This window comes from Geotrypetes seraphini, chromosome 3 (genome assembly GCF_902459505.1).
Source record: "Geotrypetes seraphini chromosome 3, aGeoSer1.1, whole genome shotgun sequence".
In the NCBI taxonomy this organism is placed as follows: Eukaryota; Metazoa; Chordata; class Amphibia; order Gymnophiona; family Dermophiidae; genus Geotrypetes; species Geotrypetes seraphini.
Genome location: NC_047086.1, coordinates 273,404,418 through 273,431,429, shown reverse-complemented (window position 1 = coordinate 273,431,429; position 27,012 = coordinate 273,404,418). Strand labels below are relative to the sequence as shown.

The window sequence follows — 27,012 nt, the reverse complement described above, 5'->3', positions numbered from 1 at the left end:
CGCGTGCCAATCACAAGCCTGAAGGTCTTCAAGCAAGTCTGCTTGCGAAAATGTCCGCTAGGGAGCTCCGTCGGTGACGTCACCCACATGTAGAGAATATCTGCCTGCTGTCCCTGGATAACATCTGTTACGGTAAGTAACTGTGCTTTACCGCTGAAAAATAGCTGAAAAGTGATGACTACAAATGCTCGCAGTCTAAACATCAAAGTTCATGATTTGCAAGCCCTGATGTTAGAGGCAGACCTGGATATTGTTGCTATCACAGAGACATGGTTCAGTGAATCCCATGGATGGTATGCAAACATACCATGATATAATCTTTTTGGGAAGGACAGAGATGATCAAAAAGGTGGCGGATTAGCTCTCTATGTAAAGATCGATATCCAAGCAACTGAAATGCAAGGGACCTGGGGAGATGAAGAAGCAATATGGATCACTCTGAAAAGAGAAGATGGACCGGCGGTTTAAAAACACTGGTCTAGAACAGTGGTTCCCAACCCTGTCCTGGAGGACCACCAGGCCAGTCGGGGTTTCAGGATAACTCTAATGAATATGCATGAGAGAGATCTGCATATAATGGAGGTGCCAGGCATGCAAATCTGCTCCATGCATATTCATTAGGGCTATCCTGAAAACCCAACTGGCCTGGTGGTCCTCCAGGACAGGGTTGGGAACCACTGGTCTAGAAGACCTAGGACTAGGGACTGGACCACGAGCTGGAATTGTTTTCTGTTGAAGAATTTTCAAACTTGCCTTAGGTTTCTCATGACTGCGGTGAGATCTAGTTGTATAATCAGCATTTTTCTGCCTGTGCTGAGATGTTGCCTAGCTGTGTCCAGGAGGGACCCTAGTAGTGTCTCTGTGCTCCAATTGGTTCTGAAACCAGACTGTGTAGGGTGGAGTAGGTTGTTTTATAGGTACAGTGGTTCCTCGGTTTATGAGTGCACCGGTTTGCGAGTGTTTTGCAAGACGAGCAAAACATTTGCAAAATTGGCGCCTCGGAAACCGAGCGCGCCTCGATTTGCAAGCGCCCCCCCGCAAACCGGCACCCTCCCCCCAGCGATCCGGCACCCCCTGCCGCCATCGGGCACCCCCCGCCGCGACCTGAGGTCCCACAACCCACCCGAACCCTCTTCTTACTTCAGTGTAGCCTCCGCACCGGCACCAGCATGTCCTGCCGGTGCCCGAAGATCCGCCTCCTGTGCTGGGCCTTGAGCATGTGAGCATGCTCAAGGCCTGAAAGTTCACGTTCATTGTGGGGAGCAATGCTGGTTCTCGTGGGGGGGGGGAGCAGCACTGCTGGCCTCGGGGGGGGGGGAGTGGAGGGTGGGAACCTATCAAAGCGAGTTTCCATTATTTCCTATGGGGAAACTCACTTTGATAAACAAGCATTTTGGATTATGAGCATGCTCCTGGAACGGATTATGCTTGTAATCCAAGGTACCACTGTAGTTTGTTAGGAGTTTTGCTACGAGGCCTTCCATCAGCTTGACATAAAGTGTTATTGAGGCTATGGGTCTGTAGTAGGATGGTTGATCTGTTGCTCCTTTGGGGTCTTTTAGGATCGAGGTGACAATGATTTCGCTGAGGTCTTATGGGAAAAGGCCGTCTGTGAGCAAGGTTTGTATTTATTGTAAGAGGAGGGCGCGGAATGAAGTACTGTAGGTTTTTAACAGGTATGGGGGGCAGTGGTTGAGGTCACAGGCTGCGTGGCTATATTTTTATAAGAATTTGTTAAGGTCTGACCATTGTATAGTGGATAAGTGGGGCCAGGTTCTGTCTGCTGCAACTGATTCTTTTTCTGTGGGGGGCATTATGATCTCTTCTAAGTGAGTAGGGGTTCCAGTGAAGGTAGTCCTGGCAGTTGTGATTTTGTTTTTGAAGTATTCAGCTAGAAGGGTAGCTGAGGGTGGAGGGGTGTCATTATTGGCCAGGTAGGGTTTGGTGTCTGTGAGTTCTTTTAATAATTGGAATAGTTTTTTTGTGTCTTGGAATTCTCTGTCTTTCTTTTTTCTTTAAGTTTTAGTTTGTATTGTTGGTTTAGTTTTCTCCATGCTGTTTTTGTGGGCTCTTGATGATTTTTTTCTCCATTTTCTTTCTAGTCGTTTGCATTGTCTTTTGAGAAGGAGTAGTTCTCTAATCTACAATTTGTGAGTTGCCCTATGCCTAGTTAGGTTCCTTTCCTTATTGGGCCAGTTCAATTTGCTTTCTTCATTGCCTGCAAGGCTTAGAAAATGGTGGTGTCACCATGCATATGTAGGGCTCTTTCACTTGCTGATAGACATAATCAAGAGGTGTACTGTTTGTGTTCTTTTACTTTGTGCTACTGCCACTATGGCTTCTTAATGGACTGTACCATTTAAGTGCTCAGTTTTCAGATGGGCAGCCCACCTGGTCTCCATTCACTTGTGTGCCACCACCATTGCAGCAGTCAGTCCCTCGGGTAGGGAAGAAAGGGGTGGGGAGTCAGCACCCTCCCTCATTCGTTCCCTGCATCATGATTTACAAATGCTGTTGTGACTCAGGCACTTGTAAATCACTATGCTGGAAGCCAATAAGGGAGAGTGAGGAGGAAGCCAGTACCATCCCCTGTTCTTATCGACTTCCAGCTTCCTGAATTATCCCAGGACAAGCAGGCAGCATATTCTTGACTGATGGGGTGACAGCACCGACGGAGCCCCGGTACGGACAATTTTAGAGTGATTGCACTCTAAGAACTTGGAAAGTTCTGGTAGGCCGCACCGCGCATGCGCGAGTGCCTTCCTGCCCGACAGAGGCGCGCGGTCCCCAGTTTCTTAGTTTCTGCGGAGCTAAGAAGACGCGTTTCTCTCAACGGCCGTTGTGAGAAAATCTTTTTGATTCTTCCCGCTCGCGTAAACTCGTGAAGGAAATATTGTTTCCTTTCTTTTTTCTTTATTTTCTTTTCTTTAAAAAAAAAACAAACAAAAACATTTGTTTTTTTCTTCTTTTTTCGAATTCGCCCCGGCGGGGCCCTTTGCCACCATCGAGGCCGAGGCCTTCGATTTGGCTGAAGCCGTTTTTACATTCATGCCCCCTCAACCCGGGTTCAAGAAGTGCCAGCGGTGTGCACGACCAATTTCACTCACCGACCCACATAATTGGTGTCTACAGTGTCTTGGTCCCGACCATCGAGCGTCTACCTGCACCCGCTGTGCGACTTTAAAAAAGCGAACTCTGAAAAATCGTCAAATCCAACAGAGATTGCTTTTTGGTGCCGAAATGTCTGACTCTACGACACCGGCACTGACATCGGCTCCGGCGCAGTCGGCCCCCACCTCATCGACGCCACACGATACCGCGTCGACTCCTTCAGGTAAGCCGGCTAAGAAGCCTTCCCCGTTGGAGCGTCCTCCGGTCTCAGTGGCAGCGAGCCCAATCCTGCCGACCTCAAGGCGCCCACGGAAGCGCTCCGCCCCAATAGAGGTGAGCCCCTCGACATCGGGTTCCTCATCCTCGGGGCAGAAGAAAAAGGCGGTACCGGTGCCCTCACTTGAAGAACGTATAGCTGCTGTTCTGCAAGTGCAGCTTAAAGAACAGTTGCAACACCTTCTTCCTTCACTCTTGGCACCGAGCCTTCCGGTCCCGGTCCGGTCTGAGCCACCGGTACCGACAGTGGAACGCCCTATTTTATCCGCTTCCACTTTATCGGTACCGGTACAATCTGCTTCCTCGGTCTCCATGCCGGTTCTTGCACCGGAGCCGAGAGCTCACCATCAGGCTGTACAGACTTCGGCTCTGGTGCATCCAGTAACATCTCCCGGTACCAAGTCGATCAGGTCAGGGAAATCGCTTCGCAAATCTCATCACCTGGAACCCTCCACACCAGAATCTCGGGACCGGAGTTTTCAAGTTCGAGATCCTGATTTGTGGGGTGATTCAGAGGATCCTCTCCTTTCTGAAGGGGAATGCTCCTCTGGTGACGAGGACCCTTCTGCTTTGGGACCTTCCTCTAGACCAGATGTGTCCTCTTTTTCTTCCTTTTTGAAGGAAATGTGTGATTCTCTCTCCATCCCCTTGGAGGCTGAGTCAAAGAAATCCAAAGCTTTTCTAGATGCATTGGATTTTGACCAGCCTCCAAAGGAATATCTTAAGTTACCTCTCCATGATATTTTGAGAGAGACCTTTTATAAAAATTTAGAATCTCCTTTAACTGTACCTGGAGCTCCCCGCAAGTTGGACTCTTTGTATAAAGTCATTCCCATTCATGGGTTTGATAAACCCCAACTACCTCATGAGTCCCTTTTAGTTGAGTCCACACTCAAAAAGTCTAAGGGGGCTAGTGTATACGCTTCAGTCCCTCCTGGCAGAGAGGGTAAATCCATGGACAAGTTTGGAAAAAGGCTGTATCAGAATGCGATGTTGGCCAACCGGTCAGGAAATTACGCATTCCATTTCTCATTCTATCTAAAGCAGCTTATACAGAATCTGGCTCTTTTCGAAAAATATCTCCCTGACCGGAAGAAATCTGTTTTTCACCAAACTTGTTCCTCTCTTTTGCAGCTTCGTAAGTTCATGGTCAGATCAATCTATGACACTTTTGAACTGACCTCCAGAGCCACAGCTATGTCAGTAGCCATGCGACGGCTAGCCTGGCTTCGAGTTTCATAACTTGATGTCAATCATCAGGACCGGCTAGCCAACGCACCTTGTTTGGGGGATGAGCTGTTTGGAGATTCCATGGATTCCACTACTCAAAAGCTCTCGGCTCATGAAACTCGGTGGGACACTCTTCTTAAAACTAAGAAGGCAACTCCACCTACCAGGCCCTTTCGTCAACACTCGGCCTACCAACGAAGATTCGTGGCCCGTCCTCTGCCACAGAATACACAACAGCCTAGACGTCAGAGACAACAAAGACCAGCTGCTAGACAGGCTCAGCAACAGCAGCAGGTGAAACCTCCTCCTTCACAAAAACCTACTCAACCCTTTTGACTTGGTTCTCCAGAACATAGCCAGTCACGTTCCTTCTACCCAACTTCCACAGCCTATAGGGGGACGCCTTACTTACTTCATCAGCCGTTGGGAATTCATCACGTCGGATCAGTGGGTCCTCAACATCATCCGACACGGCTACTCTCTCAACTTTCAGACACTTCCAGCCCAAAGTCTGCCAAGAGAGTCTGCTTTGAACACTCCTCAGGTTTCACTCCTTCTTCAGGAGGTTCAATCCCTCCTCCTTCTGAACGCCATAGAGGAAGTTCCTCTAGATCAAAAGGGGCAGGGATTCTACTCCTGTTATTTCCTAGTTCCCAAAAAAACAGGAGATCTCAGACCCATCCTAGATCTTCGCGATCTCAACAAATGCTTGGTCAAAGAGAAATTCAGAATGCTCTCTTTGGCAACTCTTTACCCTCTTCTCAATCAAGGCGACTGGCTATGTTCCCTCGATCTCAAAGAAGCATACACTCACATACCGGTCAACCCGGCCTTCAGACAGTATCTCCGCTTCATGATCAATCATCGTCATTACCAATACAAGGTGCTGCCCTTCGGTCTTGCCTCCTCTCCAAGGGTGTTCACCAAAAGTCTCATTGTGGTGGCTGCCTTTCTACGCTCTCACCACCTTCAAGTCTTTCCTTATCTGGACGATTGGTTAATCAAGGCCAATTCATCTCAAACAGTGCTCCTGGTCACCAACCAAACCATCCTGTTTCTACAGCTTCTGGGGTTCGAGATCAATCTACCCAAATCTCATCTCATCCCCACTCAGAGACTTCAATTCATTGGAGCGGTACTGGACACAGTCCTCATGAGAGCATTCCTGCCATCCAACCGTCTTCAAACTCTTCAATCTCTATGTCAACAGGTGCTTCCACAACGTTCCATCTCTGCCAAGCAAATGATGATACTCTTGGGTCACATGGCATCCACAGTCCATGTCACACCCCTCGCACGTCTTCACCTGCGCACTCCTCAATGGACCCTTGCTACCCAGTGGTCCCAAGCGACGGATCCTTGCTCACGACACATATCTGTGACATCATCTCTTCGTCAGTCTCTACAATGGTGGTTAATATCCTCAAATCTCTCCAGAGGTCTTCTGCTCCATCTACCTCCTCATCAACTAGTCATCACCACCGACGCCTCCCCTTATGCCTGGGGAGCTCATTTGAACGAGTTCCAAACTCAAGGCCTTTGGACAGCCCAGGAAAAGAAGCATCACATCAATTTCCTGGAACTCAGAGCGATGTTTTATGACCTCAAGGCTTTCCAACATCTTCTCTTTCCTCAAGTTCTCCTGCTGTGCACAGACAATCAAGTTGCGATGTCCTACATCAACAAGCAGGGTGGGACGGGCTCTCGCCTCTTGTGCCAGGAAGCCCAGAAGATCTGGACTTGGGCCATAAATCACCATCTGTTCCTAAAAGCTATCTACATTCAGGGAGAAAAGAATTCCTTAGCGGACAAGCTCAGCAGAATTCTCCAGCCTCACGAGTGGACACTCGATCCTTTCACTCTACAGTCCATCTTCGCTCAATGGGGCACTCCTCAGATAGACCTCTTTGCAGCTCCTCACAATCACCAGCTGCCCCTATTCTGCTCCAGACTCTACTCTCCTCACCGTCTGGCAGCGGATGCATTTCTCCTCGACTGGTCCAATCTGTTCCTGTACGCTTTCCCTCCTCTGCCTCTCATGTTGAGAACCTTGTTCAAGCTCAAGAGGGAACGAGCCACCATGATTCTGATTGCTCCGAGGTGGCCCAGGCAACATTGGTTCTCCCTTCTACTTCAACTCAATTCCAGGGAACCTTTTCTTCTTCCACTGTTTCCTTCTCTGCTTACACAGCATCAGGAGACCCTTCTACATCCCAACCTCCAGTCTCTGCACCTGACAGCTTGGTATCTCTCGGGCTGACTTCTCATGATACTCTTTTGTCTCAGCCCGTTCGTTCCATTCTAGATGCCTCCAGGAAACCTGCCACTCTGCAATGTTACCATCAGAAGTGGACAAGATTTTCTTCCTGGTGTCTTCTTCACCATCTTGATCCCACTTCCCTGGCAGTGGAGACATTGTTGGATTATTTGCTTTCTTTGTCTGACTCTGGCCTTAAGTCTTCTTCCATCAGAGTCCATCTCAGTGCCATTGCTGCCTTTCATGAGCCAGTTCATGGAAAACTTCTCTCAGCTCATCCCCTTGTGTCCAGGTTCATGCGGGGTCTTTTCAATGTGAAACCACCTCTTAAAGCCCCTCCTGTTATCTCGGATCTCAATGTGGTTCTTTCCGCCTTAATGAAGCCTCCTTTTGAACCTTTGGCTACCACTCCTTTCAAGTTTCTCACTTGGAAGGTACTTTTCCTTATTGCCCTTACCTCTGCCAGGAGGGTCAGTGAGCTACATGCACTAGTTGCAGATCCACCTTTCACGGTCTTTCATCATGACAAGGTGGTTCTGCGTACACATCCAAAGTTTCTCCCTAAGGTTGTTTCTGAATTCCATCTCAACCAATCCATTGTTCTGCCTGTCTTCTTTCCGAAACCTCATTCTCATTCTGGGGAACAGGCTCTACATACTTTGGATTGTAAGAGGGCTCTAGCTTACTATCTAAAGCGTACGAAACCCCACAGATCAGTTCCCCAACTCTTTCTGTCCTTTGATCCGAATAAATTGGGACGTCCCGTTTCTAAACGTACGTTGTCTAATTGGCTGGCAGCGTGCATTTCATCCTGTTATGCTCAGACCGGACTGACACTGGAAGGTTCTGTCACGGCCCATAGAGTCCGAGCGATGGCAGCATCTGTAGCTTTCCTCCGTTCCACTCTTATTGAGGAAATCTGCAAGACTGCTACTTGGTCCTCAGTTCATACTTTTACATCTCATTATTGTCTGGATGCATTCTCCAGACGGGATGGACACTTCGGCCAATCTGTTTTGCAAAATTTGTTTTCCTAATGGCCAACCTTCCCTCCATCCCTCTTTTTGTTAGCTTGGAGGTCACCCTTCAGTCAAGAATATGCTGCCTGCTTGTCCTGGGATAAAGCACAGTTACTTACTGTAACAGGTGTTATCCAGGGGATAACAGAGCAGGCAGATATTCTTGAGTCCCTCCCACCTCCCCGGGTTGGCTTCTTAGCTGGCTTATCCTAACTGGGGACCGCGCGCCTCTGTCGGGCGGGAAGGCACTCGCGCGTGCGTGGTGCGGCCTACCAGAACTTTCCAAGTTCTTAGAGTGCAATCACTCTAAAATTGTCCGTACCGGGGTTCCGTCGGTGCCGTCACCTCATCAGTCAAGAATATATGCCTGCTGTCCCTGGATAACACCTGTTACGGTAAGTAACTGTGCTGTACAGCTATCATGCTACACAGCAGTTGTACATCAGGAAGCTGGGAGCCAGTGAAGGGGGTGGGGGGGGGGGTCCTTGCTCCCTCCTCATTCTCCCTCATTGGCTTCCAGGCAGCTTGTAATGTACAGCTTCTTGGGTCATGCAGCATTTGTATATCACAAGGCTGGGAGCCAGTTGGGGAGTGTACTGGCTCCCTGCCTTTTCTTTCCCACAGGAGGGATTAAGTGGAAGCAGCAGCAGTGACACACAGATCCAAAAGACACAGGGTGGGCTGGCCAGATGGTCAACTCTGTACCTAAATGGAGTGATGATGTTTACTAAGTTAATGGATAGATTGCATTTAAATGCAGCATGTGCTTATAGATGGTGCACCAAACTGAAGCAAGTTGTCATTGAAATGAATGGAAAAAATTGGTACCAGAGCATGATTATACGGGTAAATGGAGAATAGACTTACCTGGGGTATGCTTAAATGAAGTGCACTGTACTGCTAAATCAAAAATATATCAGTGTTTTACGGTTAAAAAATCTTAGGCCTTCTTTCTTATTTCTTTGTTCCTCTCTTTCCTTTTCCCAAGGGATGATTAATGATGTTGTTTAGACATGTCTATGTTATATGTGATAATCATAGGGAAAGATTTTATGTATGTGATATGGAAACCGCATAGTTGTATGCAGTATATAAATTTTTAAATAAATACTTGTTTATCATAAAAATATATTGAATCAAGTTCTAAATTATTAAAATTAAGCAACACAGAAGGGAAGGGTATATATATAAGCATACAAGTTCAGGACGAAACTTGGTAGTCATGGGGCCTAAGGAGAATGAAACATTAACTTGGGAATCCTTGACTAAAATAATAGGGTATTATACGCAGTTCTGGTTGCTGCATCTCAAAAAGATATAGTGAAATCAGAAAAGGTACAAAGAAGAATAAGCAAAATAAAGATGCTGGAATAACTCTCCTACAAAGAAAGGCTAAACAGGTTAGGGCTTTTCAATTTAAAGAAGAGAGAGCTATGAGGGGATATGATAAGTCTGTAAAATTATGGGGTGAAACAAATAATAAGGCAGGCAGCAGGCCTTGACAGATTTTCATTAAATCTAAACGCCAGAAATCCTTTTTCCTTCATCTCTCTAGCATAGTCCCCAATGAATTGTTGGGGGAGAATCCCCTCTCAGACCATAGGTAGCTCCTTTATAGAAATTGATTTATTAAGGCTCTTCCACTATTCTGTGTCTCTTGACAAAGAAACTAATAAATTAATCCTTTAAGGTGCCTCTGAAAATTACTGGCAGAAGTCTCCCTTCCCAAAATATGCTTTCAGCTATGTGACCAAACATAAATTCACAAAAGATTGCCATGGGTTGTAGAGGAGACTACTGTACTGGGATTCAAGAGAAAGTTGGATACACACCTTCTTGCACATCATATTGAGGGATACGGTAAATCCGGGTCTCCAAAAAGGAGTACCTAAATGGGCCACCGCATGTGCGGATCACCGGACAAGATGGACCTCGGTCTGATCCGGTGAGGGCGTTTCTTATGTTCTTATGTTATGTTCTAGAGGTGGAAGCAATCATGTTGGACCTGACATGGGCTGTGTTTTAGCATGATATGCCTGCATCAGGGGTTGTCCAGTGGTAATATATAAATGAAATCAAAGTAGCCGCTGAACTAAAAACTGTGACATTTAAAATTGTGCCTGTGATAGTGTCTTCCAGAATGACTTTATCCAAAGGGTGCCAAAAAAACCACCACTCTGAAAGATGCTGCCACAGGGGAGAGAGCCAAATCATGGCACAAACAAGGGAGCTGAACTATTTTTGAGGTTTCTCTGCAAACATGGGAGATGAACTGTTTGAGACAGCTCTGCAAAACAAACAACATTCAAGGGAGTGAAATCTCAGGCAGCAGGGTGTAATTTTTAGGCTTCATGATGACCTGTTTCCTGGGATTTGTTAAGCCCTGTAATAGGGAACTATTGTTTATACTTTCAGATTGTGCTAGGCCTAGGGACATTCCATGAAATTAACAGCATATTTAAATATTTAAATAAATTGGGAAAAATACGTGTTTTTTCATGCAATGCATGTTCAAGTTGTGAAATTTTTTCCAGAAGATAAGGTCAAGATAGCTAGCATTATCCCAGGACAAGCAGGCAGGTATTCTCACTAGTGGGTGATGTCATCCGACAGAGTCCCGATGTGGACGTCTCACAAGCATACTTGCTTGAAGAAACTTCAGAAGTTTCGAGATGCCCGCACCGCGCATGCGTGAGTGCCTTCCCGCCCGATGCTCCGGGCGTGTCTCCTCAGTTCTGAAGTTTGCTTCAACTCTCTGCGCTGAGTGAACCCGTGTTCTTGCCTTCTAGTGCCGTGGTTTTGAGTTTATTTTCTTTTAATCGTGTGTTTTCTTCTGTCATTTTATTATTTTGTTAAAAAAAAAAAAAAAAATTTTTTTTCCAAAGATTCGACCAGGTCGGCCGCGTGGCTGGGGCCCCGCTCCTTCGATCTAGTGGTGGAGCTTTTTCGGCCTATGTCCCGGCCTATTACCGGTTTTAAGAAGTGTGTCAAGTGCCAGCGCGCGATTTCGTTGACGGACCCGCATCGGCGCTGTTTGCAGTGTCTCGGGCCTGAACATCTTCCGAAATTGTGCCGGCCTTGTTCCACTCTAACAGCTTTCAAGGGTCGCTGTTTCCTGTGGGAGTCGATGTTCGCGATGGAAGCTTCCAAGGAGCCTTCGACTTCGACCAGCGCTTCGCCTTTACCTGCGAAGTCGTCATCTACTCCTGCTGCATCGGGTCTTTTGAAGCCGGCTTCCTTCGTTCCGGCTTCGACCCCGCCTCCTGCTCCGGTGCCTGCTTCGGTCTCCTCAGATCAGGTACCTCCTCAGACCAATCCCCCGGTGGTTATTAAGGTGCCGAAAGCTTCTAAGGCTAAGCACTCGACCACACGGGATCGCGAAGACCTTACAGGGGGTCCCACTTCGAGTGCGGCTCCCCCCTTGTCGGATTCGCTGCGGTCGATCATGGAGGCCCAATTCATTAAAATAATGACTACCATGGGGCCCAAATGGCTTGGAACAATCCAGCATGGGAATGCAGACCCTCCTCGTGGGGACGGGCCGCCCCATCCTCCTCCACCTCGCCGCTCGCTCTCGCTGCTGGGGGAGGAGGAGCAGCGCTTGGCCACCAGTTCATTGCGACGTGCTTCGTTTAGTGAGATGCCACCTCTGGACCCATCCCCGTCCCGGGCGAAGAACATAGGGATGTGCCTTCGGGTGGTGGAAGCCCTGGGCGTCGTCAGGAGGAATTCTTCCGGAGTCCCTTCCATGCCAGGCCCTCTCTCGATCCCTGGACTGCTGCTCGAGAGGCGTTGGCCCATCCTCCTCTTCGCTCTACGGCCTCCAGCCCCATCTATTCATTGGAGGCCTCTGGGGAACCTACTGGGCATCGCCGTTCTAGATCTCCTTCGAGACACAGGGAGGGTCACCATTCCAGGCATTCTTCGAGGCATTTGTCTAGGCATTCTACAGTCTCGCCTCAGAAGAAGCTTCCTCGGGTGGGGTATTCATCTTCGGATATCTCCCCTCCTCCGGGCCCGGAGTTCGAGGATGCCTATGGGTCTTTCTCTCCTTGCCGATCCCATGTCTCCTTGGATCAGGAGGCTTCGACTTCATCAAGTCCGACCCAGCGGCCTGTCTTGGCGGACCAGCTGTCTTTTTCATCTTTTCTATGGCAGATGGCGGATGATCTCGACATCACCTTGGACTCGGGTTCCCGATACTCCAAGGAATACCTGGATACCATGCATCTGCCTCATCCTCTTGCTGAGTCTCTTCGCCTGCCCCTGCACAAGCTCCTCGACCAAACCTTCATGCGATGTTTTGAAACATCGTACTCCATTTCTGCCATCCTTGGCAAACTGGTTGCCAGGTACCGCACGGTGTATCATAAGGGGTTTGAGGGCTCCCAGCTCACTCATCAGTCACTGTTGGTCGAGTCCTCCCTCAAACATTCTCATCCGTCCCAGGTATATGCCTCGGTGCCACCGGGCAGAGAGGGGAGTACAATGGATAAGTTCGGAAGGCGCATCTACCAGAACTCTATGATGGCTTCCCGAGTTCTCAATTATACCTTCCATTTTGCCACCTATTTGGAGTTCTTCCTTCCAGTGCTCCGGAAGTTTATACCCTACATCGAATCTCAAGCTCGTTTTGAATTTGAGGAGGTCATCGCCTCGCTGTCCCAGCTGCGTCTTCAATTAATGCAATCCTCCTAAGGTGCATTTGAGCTCTCGGCAAGGGCGGCCGCCTGTTCCGTGGCCATGCGTCGCTTGGCATGGCTTCGCACCATTGACATGGACCCGAACCTCCAGGACAGGCTTGCCAACGTCCCATGTGCGGATTTGTTTGATGAGTCTATTGAGACCGTGACGAAGAAGCTGTCGGACCATGAAAAGTCCTTCCAGTCCATCCTTCGTCCCAAGCCTAAACCTGCTCAGTCTCGACAGCCCTTGATATATCAGCGGCGTTACACTCCCAGGCAGGCTCCTCCTGCGAGGCAACCAGCAAAGAGACAGCCGCTGCAGAAGTCTCAACAAAAACCTCAGCCTTCTGCTGTTCCCAAGGCTCCTCAGCCTTTTTGACTCTCTTGTCGGGAGCATAACCAACACCGTTCTGCTATTCCCTGTTTTTCCCATTGGGGGTCGCCTCCATCATTTTTACCATCGATGGATGGCTATTACCACCGACCTTTGGGTCCTTACCATCATCCGGGAGGGATACTCTCTTCAATTCCATCGGGTCCCCCTGGACCATCCTCCAAGAGAGTATCCTTCCAACTTGACCCAGACCGCCCTTCTTCTTCAGGAAGCTCAGGATTTGCTCCGGCTTCGGGCCATCGAGCCGGTCCCTGTAGACCAACACAACCGGGGGTTTTACTCCCGGTACTTCCTTGTTCCGAAGAAGACGGGCGACCTGCGTCCAATTCTGGACCTCAGGGTGCTCAACAAGTTTCTGGTCAAGGAGAGATTTCGCATGCTGACCCTTGCTTCTCTCTACCCCGTCCTCGAGCAGAACGACTGGTTATGCTCTCTGGATTTGAAAGAGGCCTACACTCACATTCCAATTCATCCGGCCTCTCGCAAATTCCTCAGATTTCGGGTGGGACATCTGCATCTGCAGTATCGAGTGCTTCCCTTCGGCCTCTCCTCGTCTCCCAGAGTCTTCACCAAGTGTCTCGTGGTGGTGGCCGCTGCACTCCGGAACCATGGTCTTCAGGTGTTTCCCTACCTCGACGACTGGCTTATCAAAGCCGCCTCGGCTCCAGGGGTTGTCTCGGCGACCCAAAAGACTATCTGGTTCCTGCAGAGCCTGGGGTTCGAGATCAACTTCCCAAAATCTCACTTGCAACCGACCCAGTCTCTTCCCTTCATCGGGGCAGTTCTCGATACTATACAACTCAGAGCATTCCTTCCTCCTCAGCGCTTGGATGCTCTGCTTCATCTCTGCCAGTCCGTGTCTTCTCGCCAGTCCATCTCAGCGAGACACATGATGGTTCTCCTGGGCCACATGGCCTCTACAGTTCATGTGACTCCGTTTGCCAGACTTCATCTCAGAATCCCTCAGTGGACCCTGGCTTCTCAATGGATACAGGTATCGGATCCTTTGACTCGTCACATCCTGGTCACTCCTGCTCTTCAGCAGTCTCTACGTTGGTGGATGATCTCTTCAAATCTATCCAGAGGTTTGCTGTTTCACACTCCCCCCCACCAGAAGGTTCTCACGACTGATTCCTCGACCTATGCATGGGGGGCTCATCTGGACGGTCTTCGCACTCAAGGCTTCTGGACCAGTGCGGACCGGCTGTGCCATATCAATCTTCTGGAACTCAGGGCGATTTTCAATGCTCTTCAAGCCTTTCAACATCTGCTTCACGACATGGTGGTCCTCATTCGCACGGACAACCAAGTTGCCATATATTATGTCAACAAGCAGGGGTGCACGGGATCGGCCTCCCTCTGCCAGGAAGCTCTCAGAGTCTGGGATTGGGAGATTTGCCACAACACCTTCCTCAAAGCTGTCTACATTCAGGGGGCGGACAATGCCTTGACGGACAACTTAAGTCGTCTCCTCCATTCCAAGCCCCTTCATCAGATCTTCTCTCAGTGGGGACGCCTCAGATAGACCTCTTTGCAGCTCCCCACAACTTCAAACTGCCTCAGTTCTGCTGCAGGATTTACACTCCTCATCGCCTCGAGGCAGATGCCTTTCTTCTGGACTGGAGGAATCTCTTTCTATATGTGTTTCCTCCATTTCCTCTCATTCAAAAGACTCTAGTCAAGCTGAAGTCAGACCAGGCCACCATGATTCTGATAGCTCCTCGGTGGCCCAGGCAGCCTTGGTACTCCCTTCTACTTCAACTCAGCAGCAGGGAGCTATTCCTTCTTCCAGTGTTTCGTTCACTGCTTACTCAGTATCAGGGATCTCTGCTTCATCCCAACCTGCAGTCTCTCCACCTGACAGCTTGATTCCTCTCAGTGTGACTCCCCTCCAGTTTTCCAAAGCGGTGAGGGATGTGTTGGAGGCTTCCAGGAAGCCTGCTACTAGACAATGCTACTCCCAAAAATGGACTAGATTTTCTCATTGGTGTGTTTCCAATCGTACGGAGCCTCGACGAGCCTTCCTTTCTTCTGTATTGGACTATCTTCTACACCTGTCTTATTCTGGCCTCAAGTCTACGTCGATCAGAGTCCATCTGAGTGCCATTGCGGCTTTCCATCAGCCTCTGCAGGGGAAACCTTTCTCTGCTCATCCTGTGGTTTCCAGATTCATGAAAGGACTTTTCCATGTCAATCCTCTTCTCAAACCGCCTCCAGTGGTTTGGGATCTCAACGTTGTATTTTCTCAACTTATGAAACCTCCTTTTGAGCCTCTCAACAAGGCTCCGCTGAAGTTTCTCACTTGGAAAGTGGTTTTTCTTGTTGCCCTCACTTCTGCCCACAGAGTCAGTGAGCTTCAGGCCTTGGTGGCGGATCCACCTTTCACAGTATTCCATCATGACAAGGTGGTCCTCCGCACTCATCCGAAATTCCTGCCTAAAGTGGTCTCTGAATTTCATCTCAACCAATCCATTGTCCTCCTGTGTTTTTTCCAAAGCCTCATTCTCATCCGGGAGAATCAGCTCTTCACACTCTGGACTGTAAACGTGCTTTGGCTTTCTACCTGGATCGCACCAAACCACACAGAACTGCTCCTCAACTTTTCGTCTCCTTTGATCCGAACAAGTTTGGACGCCCTGTTTCGAAGCGTACCATCTCCAACTGGATCGCGGCTTGTATCTCTTTCTGCTATGCCCAGGCTGGTTTACCCCTTCCCTGTAAAGTCACAGCCCATAAGGTCAGAGCAATGGCGGCCTCTGTAGCCTTCCTCAGATCGACACCGATTGAGGAGATTTGTAAGGCTGCCACTTGGTCCTCGGTTCATACCTTCACCTCTCACTATTGTCTGGATACTTTCTCCAGACGGGATGGACAGTTTGGCCAAACAGTATTACAAAATTTATTCTACTAAGTTGCCAACTCTCCCACCATCCCATTGAGGTTAGCTTGGAGGTCACCCACTAGTGAGAATACCTGCCTGCTTGTCCTGGGATAAAGCAATGTTACTTACCGTAACAGTTGTTATCCAGGGACAGCAGGCAGCTATTCTCACGTCCCACCCACCTCCTCTGGGTTGGCTTCTCTGCTAGCTATCTGAACTAAGGAGACACGCCCGGAGCATCGGGCGGGAAGGCACTTGTGCATGCGCGGTGCGGGCATCTCGAAACTTCTGAAGTTTCTTCAAGCAAGTATGCTTGTGAGACGTACGCATCGGGGCACTGTCGGATGACATCACCCACTAGTGAGAATAGCTGCCTGCTGTCCCTGGATAACAACTGTTACGGTAAGTAACATTGCTTTACTAGACTAAAAAAGGATTTGGAAAGTTCTAGGTGGAACAGTCCATCACTAATAATAAAACCCTAGAGCGCGCTTGCGCTCTTGAAACTCCGTGATTCTTGGTGCCGTGAGGTGTGCCTCTGTGCTGAATTCGATTTTCGAATACGGAGGCAGGCCAGAACACAGAGTAACTCCTCCCTCGCTGTCACTCACCGCCAAAGGAGGTGGATCCTCTGCAAACTCCAGCCGTCTCCCTCTCGAGCTATCGGTCTTGTGAGCGCTGCGGCTCCGCTCGCGCTCCTCTCCACCTCCTGCCTCTCGATTCTGGAACACCATGACGGCATGGCTGCGGCTGCGGGCACTGGGCCGGCAGCGGCAGCCACCTTCACTCACTGAGAGAGCTGGGACATGGGGAGCCATGACGGGGGGGGAGGAGGAGGAGGGAAGCGCCCATTGGTCAGGCCAAAGGAACCAGGCGTCGGGCTGCAACTTCCAGCAGCCGTAGCACTCTAAACACGCTACTTCGCTGCCTTCTACTGCCCTGTTTTGCTCTGCCCAACACGGCAGAGCAAATTAGGGCAATAGAAGGCCGCGAAGCAGCGTGTTTAGAGTGCTGCAGCCGCTGCTAGAGTCTGCACGTTTGTCGGGACTGCGGGAAGGGGACGGGGGGGCGGCAAGGGACTAGAGACAGTCAGGGAGGAACTGGAGAGGGAAAGGGGGCAGCTTTGGGGGAGGGGTGTGCTGTGAGGCAGACAGCTTTGCTTGGGGGGAAGACAGAATGGGGGCCACGGAGAGACAGGGAGGAACTGGAGTGGGAGAGGGAAAGGAGGCTGCTTTGGGGGAAGGGGTGTGCTGGGAGGCAGACAGCTTGGCTGGGAGGGGGAAGACAAAAGGGGGGCCACGGAGAGACAGTCAGGGAGGAACTGGAGGAGGAGAGGGAAAGGGGCCTGCTGTGGGGGAGGAGTGTGTTGGGAGGCAGACAGCTTTGCTTGGGGGAGGGGAGACAGAAGGGGGCCATGGAGACACAGTCAGGGAGGAACTGGAGGGGGAGAAGGAAAGGGGCCTGCTGTGGGGGAGGGGTGTGCTGAGAGCCAGACAGCTTTGCTTGGGGGAGGGAAGACAGAAGGGGGGGTCACGGAGAGACAGTCATGGAGGAACTGGAGAGGGAAAGGAGGCTGCTTTGGGGGGAGGGGTGTGTTGGGAGGCAGACAGTTTTCTTGGGGGAGGGGAGACAGAAGGTGGCCATGGAGACACAGTCAGGGAAGAACTAGAGGGGGAGAGGGAAAGGGGGCTGCTTTGGGGTAGGGGTGTGCTGAGAGCCAGACAGCTTTGCTTGGGGATGGGGAAGACAGAAGGGGGGCCACAGAGAGACAGTCAGGGAGGAACTGGAGGGGGAGAGGGAAAGAGGCCTGCTGTGGGGGAGGGGTGTGCTGAGAGCCAGACAGCTTTGCTTGGGGGGGGGAAGATAGAAGGGGGGCCACGGAGAGACAGTCAGGGAGAAACTGGATGGGGAGAGGGAAAGGGGGCTGCTTTGGGGGAGGGGTGTGCTGGGAGGCAGACAGCTTTGCTTGGGGGGAAGATAGAAGGGGGTCACGGAGAGACAATCAGGGAGGAACTGGAGGGGGATAGGGAAAGGAGGCTGCTTTGGGAGGAGGGGTGTGTTGGGAGGCAGACAGCTTTGCTTGGGGGAGGGAGACAGAAGGGGGCCACGGAGAGAGAGTCAGGGAGGAACTGGAGGGGGAGAGGGAAAGGGGGCTGCTTTCTAACACCCGTTAATGTAATGGGATTAAACACTAGTCACTAATAATAAAACCCTAAGCGCGCATGCGCACTCCTACCTGCATGTTCCATGATCCGTAGTTCCGTGGCCGGCAGAATGTTAAAGGGTGCAGCGTGTGTGCATGTTCGGAGCTGACATCGGGCCACAACCACTGCTGCTCCCTCTGCCTCCACGACCTCCTCTGCGTCCACTCTCTCCTCTGGGTCAGAGCACTGTTGCAGCTCTCTGCCTGCCCGGTACTGTTGGGGCAAAACAGAACAGGGAGAGGGGGAGAGCGAGACATTCTTCTATGCCTTTCGATTGGCCAGACAGCTGCCAAAGAGGGCGGAGCTCATTGGGTCTGAGCGCTGTCAAGGAAAATACCGTTAAGGACCTCAGCTCCGTGCCCTGAAAGCCTTCAAATGGGCGAGCAGGTACTTTGGGATTCCGGAGATTATTGGCAACTGTGGTGACATTCTAAGCCACTGAATGTCGGGAACCTGAACCTGTGAAGTTGGTTTGATTTACATTTTTTTTTTAATGCTGTGGTAACAAATGGCTATTGTTTGCCCTCATGCAGGTCTTTCCCATGTGTTAAACCTATTTTTACCATGATTGTAAAAACCCTGTTTTTCTGTTTATTTCATTAATGACCAGACTCTAATGTTGTAGATTTAAAAAAACAAACAAACCCAAACCTTAACTACAATATCAAAAAAAAAAAATATCAACACACAGACAGCGGCCAAGGAGAGAAAGAGACAGAAAGACAGACAGACACAGCGACCAAGGAGAGAGGGAGAGACAGAAAGGCAAGACAGACAGCAGCCAAGGAGAGAGAGAGAGAGACAGAAAGACAGACACACACAGAGCGACAGAGGGAGACAGAAAGACAGCCAGCCACACAGACAGCGGCCAAGGAAGACCTGAGACAGAAAGACAAGACAGACAGCAGCCAAGGAGAGAACGAGCGAGAGAGAAAGAAAAAGACAGACAGACAGCGGCCAAGGAGAGAGAGAGAGACAGAAAGAAAGACAGACAGACACATCTATTCTTGCACCCGTTAATGTAACGGGCTTAAAGACTAGTTAACTATAATTAGATAGAATTGTGAAAGCTAATGCTTTTCCCAGGGAATGGGTAGCAAGGCATGGATCTACTCTTTGGGGTTATTCTGGGTGGGAATTGCCCATTGGTAGACAAAGGATGCTGAATTCTGTACACCTTTGGTGTAATCCAGAATAGTACATCTGATGTCAACATTTTGCATTTTGGATGTTTGTTTAGTTTTCAGTGACCTTGGTTCCAACTTTTGTCAGCCTGACTGTATGATTGTTCTCTTGCACAGAAACCTGGTGTTCCCTTGGCCCATGGCACTTTAGTTACACACAGCTACAAAGACCTGGGGTTCCTGGACTTCATCTGCACTCTAGTGACAAAGGCTGTGAAGGTTAGTAATGGGTTTCTTTAGCTTCCCACAGAGTTGTGGAGTCAGAGTTTGAGTCAGAATCAGTAAAAATATACTGACTCTCCTCCAACTTCAAACTTTAAAAAAATATTATAATATATAGTAAATCATTTTGTACATCTCACTGTCCTGGATCTAAAATTATATTTACCAGTACTTTTAAATCCAGGACAAAAATTTAAAGCCTAATATCAGTAGGAGTCAGAGTTAGATGGTAGGAAAAGAGAAATTGGAGTCAAAGGTTTTTGTACCTGTTCCACAACCCTGGCTTCCCAAATTTGCCTTTTTGAAATAAATTGACAAACTTCTGCACGTACTTGCTCTCCAGTTTATTTTATGTATGTTAATTATGGCTACCCTGAAAACCTGACTGGCTTTGAGCTCACCAATGTAAGCTTCTGGTCAGGGAACATTGATTTTATATTTTGGTTTTACACAATTGATTAATTTTTTTTATCTCTCTGTTCTTCATAAGTAAGATATTTATAAGGGTTCATTTTCAGAAGATTCACAACCTACATCTAAGGCATAGTGTATTTTGGCCAGATTATTTTTCAACTGTGTCATAAATCTGACTTTTCGTTTGATAAATTAAATACTAGGGGCCCAATTCACTAAAGTCAGCGATCATCACTAAACCTATTTTTCCAGGTTTAGCGACAATCGCTGCTATCCGACCCGATTCACAAACCTGCCCACCATCTGTTTCCTCCTCATAGAAACATAGAAATAGACGGCAGATAAGGGCCACGGCCCATCTAGTCTGCCCGCCCCAATGACCCTCCCCTACCTTTCTCTGTGAATAGATCCCACGTGTCTGTCCCATTTGGCCTTTAAATCAGGCACGCTGCTGGCCTCAATAACCTGAAGTGGAAGACTATTCCAGCGATCAACCACCCTTTCAGTGAAAAAGAATTTCCTGGTGTCCCCGTGCAGTTTCCTGCCCCTGATTTTCCACGGATGCCCCCTTGTTGCCTCAGGACTCTTGAAAAAGAAGATATCTTCTTCCACCTCGATGCGGCCCGTGAGATACTTGAATGTCTCGATCATGTCACCCCTCTCTCTGCGTTCCTCGAGTGAGTACAGCTGCAACTTATCCAGCCGTTCCTCGTAAGGGAGATCCTTGAGTCCCGAGACCATCCGGGTGGCCATTCTCTGGACTGATTCCAGTCTCAGCACATCCTTACGGTAATGCGGCCTCCAGAATTGCACACAGTATTCCAGGTGGGGCCTCACCATGGATCTATATACAATGGCATAATGACTTCAGGCTTATGGCTGATGAAACTCTTGCGTATGCAACCTATGATTTGCCTTGCCTTGGATGAAGCTTGCTCCACTTGATTGGCAGTCTTCATGTTCTCACTGACGATCACCCCTAAGTCTCGTTCTGCTTCAGTTCTTGTTAGGATCTCTCCATTAAGGGTGTAAGTCTTGCATGGATTTTGGCTGCCCAGGTGCATGACTTTTCATTTTTTGGCATTGAAGCTAAGTTGCCAGGACCTAGATCAGCACTCCAGTAGGAGTAGGTCGTGCATCATGTTGTCAGACATTGAATTTATGCCTGTTGTGCTTTTGCCCACTATATTGCTTAGTTTGGCGTCATCGGCGAATAATGTTATTTTACCTCGCAGCCCTTCTGCCAAGTCTCTTATAAAGATGTTGAATAGGATCGGGCCCAGGACCGAGCCCTGCGGCACTCCACTGATTACCTCCGTCACCACTACCCTCTGAAGCCTACCTCCAAGCCAGTTCCCAACCCATTTCGTCAATGTGTCGCCCAATCCTATAGAACTCATCTTGATCAGCAACCTGCGGTATGGTACGCTATCGAATGCTTTACTGAAGTCCAGGTATATGATGTCCAGGGACTCCCCAACATCCAGCTTCCTCGTCACCCAGTCAAAGAAGCTGATCAAGTTGGATTGGCAGGATCTCCCCTTAGTAAATCCATGTTGACGGGGATCCCGTAGATTCTCCTCGTTCAGGATCATATCCAATTGGCGTTTGATTAGAGTTTCCATTAGTTTGCACACTATTGATGTAAGACTCACCGGTCTGTAGTTTGCTGTCTCCATCTTGGAGCCTTTCTTGTGGAGTGGAATGACGTTAGCCGTCTTCCAGTCCAACGGGACGTTACCCGTACTAAGGGAGAGGTTGAAGAGCGCGGATAGCGGTTCTGCCAAGACATCACACAACTCCCTGAGCACCCTGGGGTGTAGGTTGTCAGGCCCCATTGCCTTGTTAACCTTAAGCTTTGACAGCTCGAAGTAGACACCGCTGGGTGTAAACTCGAAATTACTAAACGGGTCATGTGTGTCAACCCTTGTCTGTAGCTGAGGGCCGAGTCCTGGCGCCTCGCGGGTGAAGACTGAGCAGAAGTATTCATTTAACAGTTGGGCTTTTCGAGTCCGCTTCTACATAGTCTCTGTCTGGTTTCCTTTTTTTTTTGTTTTGTTTTGTGTAATCATCTTTATTGGGTAAAATAAGATAACAGCATAAACAGCAAACAACAAGTTCAATATAAAAGCGTCATGAATGAATAATGAATAAATAACAAACATGGAACAGAATAGCAAAATATAGTAACATAGTAACATAGTAGATGACGGCAGATAAAGACTCGAATGGTCCATCCAGTCTGCCCAACCTGATTCAATTTAAATTTTTTTTTTTTTCCTTCTTAGCTATTTCTGGGCGAGAATCCAAAGCTTTACCCGGTACTGTGCTTGGGTTCCAACTGCCGAAATCTCTGTTAAGACTTACTCCAGCCCATCTACACCCTCCCAGCCATTGAAGCCCTCCCCTGCCCATCCTCCTCCAAACGGCCATGCACAGACACAGACCGTACAAGTCTGCCCAGTAACTGGCCTAGTTCAATCTTTAATATTATTTTCTGATTCTAAATCTTCTGTGTTCATCCCACGCTTCTTTGAACTCAGTCACAGTTTTACTCTCCACCACCTCTCTCGGGAGCGCATTCCAGGCATCCACCACCCTCTCCGTAAAGTAGAATTTCCTAACATTGCCCCTGAATCTACCACCCCTCAACCTCAAATTATGTCCTCTGGTTTTACCATTTTCCTTTCTCTGGAAAAGATTTTGTTCTACGTTAATACCCTTTAAGTATTTGAACGTCTGAATCATATCTCTCGGTGGCATCACCAGGCGCACAGGAAATGCCAAAAGGAATGCCACCGAGAGGTTAGAAAAGCAAAAGGGAAATACGAAGAGGGGCTGGCCAGGGAGGCGAAAAACTTCAAGGCATTCTTCAGTTACGTAAAGGGGAAGCGACCAGCGAGAGAGGAGGTGGGGCCATTGGACGATGGGGATAGGAAGGGAGTGATTAAGGAGGATAAAGAGGTAGCTGAGAGGTTGAACACGTTCTTCTCGTCGGTTTTCACGAGAGAAGACACATCTAATATACCGGACTCAGAGGAGCTCATGAGTGGGGAACAGGCTGAAAAATTAGAACACATAGAGGTAAGTAAGGAGGATGTCCTCAAACAGATAGACAGGTTAAAATGCGGCAAATCGCCGGGCCCGGACGGGATCCACCCAAGGGTTCTGAAAGAACTAAGACAAGAAATAGCGGGCACAATCCAGCATGTTTGCAACCTATCCTTGAAAACTGGAGAGGTACCAGAGGACTGGAAATTGGCGAATGTCACACCTATCTTCAAGAAGGGATCGAGGGGTGACCCCGGGAACTACAGGCCGGTGAGCCTGACTTCAATTATAGGAAAGATGGTGGAAGCTATGATCAAGGACGGTATTTGCGAGCATATCGAGAGATATGGCCTACTGAGAACAAGCCAGCATGGATTCTGTAAGGGAAGGTCATGCTTAACGAACCTTCTGTACTTCTTTGAGGGAATAAGCAGTCGGGTGGACAATGGGGAACCTATAGACATCATTTACCTTGATTTTCAAAAGGCTTTCGACAAGGTGCCACATGAAAGGCTGCTTAGGAAGCTGTGGAACCACGGGGTGGGAGGGGATGTGCACAGATGGATCGAGCACTGGTTGTCGGGTAGACTGCAGAGGGTCGGAGTAAAGGGACAATACTCTGACTGGCGGGGAGTCACGAGCGGTGTGCCACAGGGATCGGTGCTGGGGCCGTTACTCTTCAACATATTTATCAATGACCTGGAAAAGGAGGCAAAGTGCGAGGTTATAAAATTTGCAGACGATACCAAACTGTGCGGCAGAGTTAGGTCCAGGGAGGAGTGTGAGGACCTGCAAAGGGAACTGGACAAGCTGGAAGACTGGGCAAACAAATGGCAAATGCGCTTTAACGTGGAAAAATGCAAGGTCATGCATATAGGGAAAAAGAACCCGTTGTTCAACTACAAATTGGGGGGGGCATTGTTGGGAGACAGCAGTCTTGAGAGAGACTTGGGTGTGCTGGTGGATGCATCACTGAAGCCATCTGCACAGTGCGCAGCAGCCTCGAAAAAAGCCAACAGGATGCTGGGCATCATAAAGAGGGGCATAACAACCAGGACGCGGGAAGTCATCATGCCATTGTATCGAGCGATGGTGCGTCCACATCTGGAATACTGCGTTCAATATTGGTCGCCGTACCTCAAGAAGGACATGGCGGTACTTGAGAGAGTCCAAAGGAGAGCAACGAAACTGGTAAGAGGGCTGGAACACTGCCCATACGCCGAGAGGTTGGATAGGCTGGGGCTCTTCTCTCTGGAAAAAAGGAAGCTCAGGGGAGATATGATAGAGACCTTCAAGATCATGAGGGGCATAGAGAAGGTGGATAGGGACAGATTCTTCAGACTGAAGGGGTCAACAGGCACGAGGGGGCATTTGGAGAAACTGAAGGGAGATAGGTTCAGAACAAATGCAAGAAAGTTTTTTTTCACCCAAAGGGTTGTGGACACTTGGAATGCGCTACCGGAGGAAGTGATCAGGCAGAGTACGGTACAAGGATTCAAACAGGGATTGGACGGATTCCTGAGGGATAGGGGGATCGTGGGATACTGAGAGAGGTGCTGGGATGTAACACAGGTATAGAAAGCTAACCAGGTAATAAGCATAGAAATCCAACCAGGTCGTGCATGTGCAAGACCGGAGGGTTAGGACTTCGATGGGAAGATAGGACTCAATGGGAAACCAAGGTGGCAAGGGGGCCCCTTCTGGTGACTCAGACAGGCCGTGACCTGTTCGGGCCGCCGCGGGAGCGGACTGCTGGGTGGGATGGACCTATGGTCTGACCCGGCGGAGGCACTGCTTATGTTCTTATGTTTTTATCTCCACTGTCTCTCCTTTCCTCTAGGGTATACATATTCAGGGCTTCCAGTCTCTCCTCATACGTCTTCTGGCGCAAGCCTCCTATCATTTTCGTTGCCCTCCTCTGGACCGCCTCAAGTCTTCTTACGTCTTTCGCCAGATACGGTCTCCAAAACTGAACACAATACTTCAAGTGGGGCCTCACCAATGACCTGTACAGGGGCATCAACACCTTCTTCCTTCTACTGACTACGCCTCTCTTTATACAGCCCAGAATCCTTCTGGCAGCAGCCACTGCCTTGTCACACTGTTTTTTCGCCTTTAGATCTTCGGACACTATCACCCCAAGGTCCCTCTCCCCGTCCGTGCATATCAGCTTCTCTCCTCCCAGCATATACGGTTCCTTCCTATTATTAATCCCCAAATGCATTACTCTGCATTTCTTTGCATTGAATTTTAGTTGCCAGGCATTAGACCATTCCTCTAACTTTTGCAGATCCTTTTTCATATTTTCCACTCCCTCTTCGGTGTCTACTCTGTTACAAATCTTGGTATCATCTGCAAAAAGGCACACTTTTCCTTCTAACCCTTCAGCAATGTCACTTACATACATATTGAACAGGATTGGCCCCAGCACCGAACCCTGAGGGACTCCACTAGTCACCTTTCCTTCCTTTGAGCGACTTCCATTAACCACCACCCTCTGGCGTCTGTCCGACAGCCAGTTTCTGACCCAGTTCACCACTTTGGGTCCTAACTTCAGCCCTTCAAGTTTGTTCAACAGCCTCCTATGAGGAACTGTATCAAAGGCTTTGCTGAAATCCAAGTAAATTACATCTAGCATATGTCCTCGATCCAGCTCTCTGGTCACCCAATCAAAAAATTCAATCAGGTTCGTTTGGCACAATTTACCTTTTGTAAAGCCATGTTGCCTCGGATCCTGTAACCCATTATATTCAAGGAAATACACTATCCTTTCTTTCAGCTACACTTCCATTATTTTTCCAACAACTGAAGTGAGGCTCACCGGCCTGTAGTTTCCTGCTTCATCCCTGTGACCACTTTTATGAATAGGGACCACATCCGCTCTCCTCCAATCCCCAGGAATCACTCCCGTCTCCAGAGATTTGTTGAACAAGTCTTTAATAGGACTCGCCAGAACCTCTCTGAGCTCCCTTAGTATCCTGGGATGGATCCCGTCTGGTCCCATCGCTTTGTCCACCTTCAGTTTTTCAAGTTGCTCATAAACACCCTCCTCCGTGAATGGCACAGAATCTACTCCATTTTCTCGTGTAACTTTGCCAGACAATCTTGGTCCTTCTCCAGGATTTTCTTCTGTGAACACAGAACAGAAGTATTTGTTTAGCACATTTGCTTTCTCCTCATCACTCTCCACATATTTGTTCCCAGCATCTTTTAGCCTAGCAATTCCATTTTTTATCTTCCTCCTTTCACTAATATATCAGAAAAAATTTTTATCTCCCTTTTTTACATTTTTAGCCATTTGTTCTTCTGCCTGTGCCTTCGCCAAACGTATCTCTCTCCTGGCTTCTTTCAGTTTCACCCTGTAGTCCTTTCTGCTCTCCTCTTCTTGGGTTTTTTTATATTTCATGAACGTCAACTCTTTCGCCTTTATTTTCTCAGCCACTAGGTTGGAGAACCATATCGGCTTCCTTTTTCTCTTGTTTTTATTGATTTTCTTCACATAAAGGTCCATAGCCATTTTTATCGCTCCTTTCAGCTTAGACCACTGTCTTTCCACTTCTCTTATGTCCTCCCATCCTAACAGCTCTTTCTTCAGGTACTTTCCCATTGCATTAAAGTCCGTACGTTTGAAATCTAGGACTTTAAGTATCGTGCGGCCGCTCTCCACTTTAGCCGTTATATCAAACCAAACCGTTTGATGGTCGCTACTACCCAGGTGAGCACCCACTTGAACATTAGAGATACTCTCTCCATTTGTGAGGACCAGATCCAATATCGCTTTTTCCCTTGTGGGTTCCGTCACCATTTGTCTGAGCAGAGCCTCTTGAAAGGCATCCACAATCTCCCTACTTCTTTCTGATTCCACAGACGGAACATTCCAGTCCGCATCCGGCAGGTTGAAATCTCCCAACAGCAGAACCTCCTCTTTCCTTCCAAACTTTTGGATATCCACAATCAGATCCTTATCAATTTGCTGCGATTGAGTCGGAGGTCTGTAGACTACACCCACGTAGATAGAAGTTCCATCTTCTCTTTTCAGAGCAATCCATATCGCTTCTTCCTCTCCCCAGGTCCCTTGCATTTT

The 27,012-nt window shown here is 48.8% G+C and overlaps 1 protein-coding gene across 1 annotated transcript in view; it reads left to right on the top strand.

The window, feature by feature from the left end:
* HEATR1 (HEAT repeat containing 1) overlaps positions 1 to 27,012 on the top strand; it is a 693,629-nt gene that overhangs the window by 97,398 nt on the left and 569,219 nt on the right. The window contains exon 5 of the mRNA XM_033935556.1: positions 19,359 to 19,460. Within this exon, the coding sequence (XP_033791447.1) occupies positions 19,359 to 19,460 (102 nt within the window). The remainder of the gene's footprint in view (positions 1 to 19,358; positions 19,461 to 27,012) is intronic.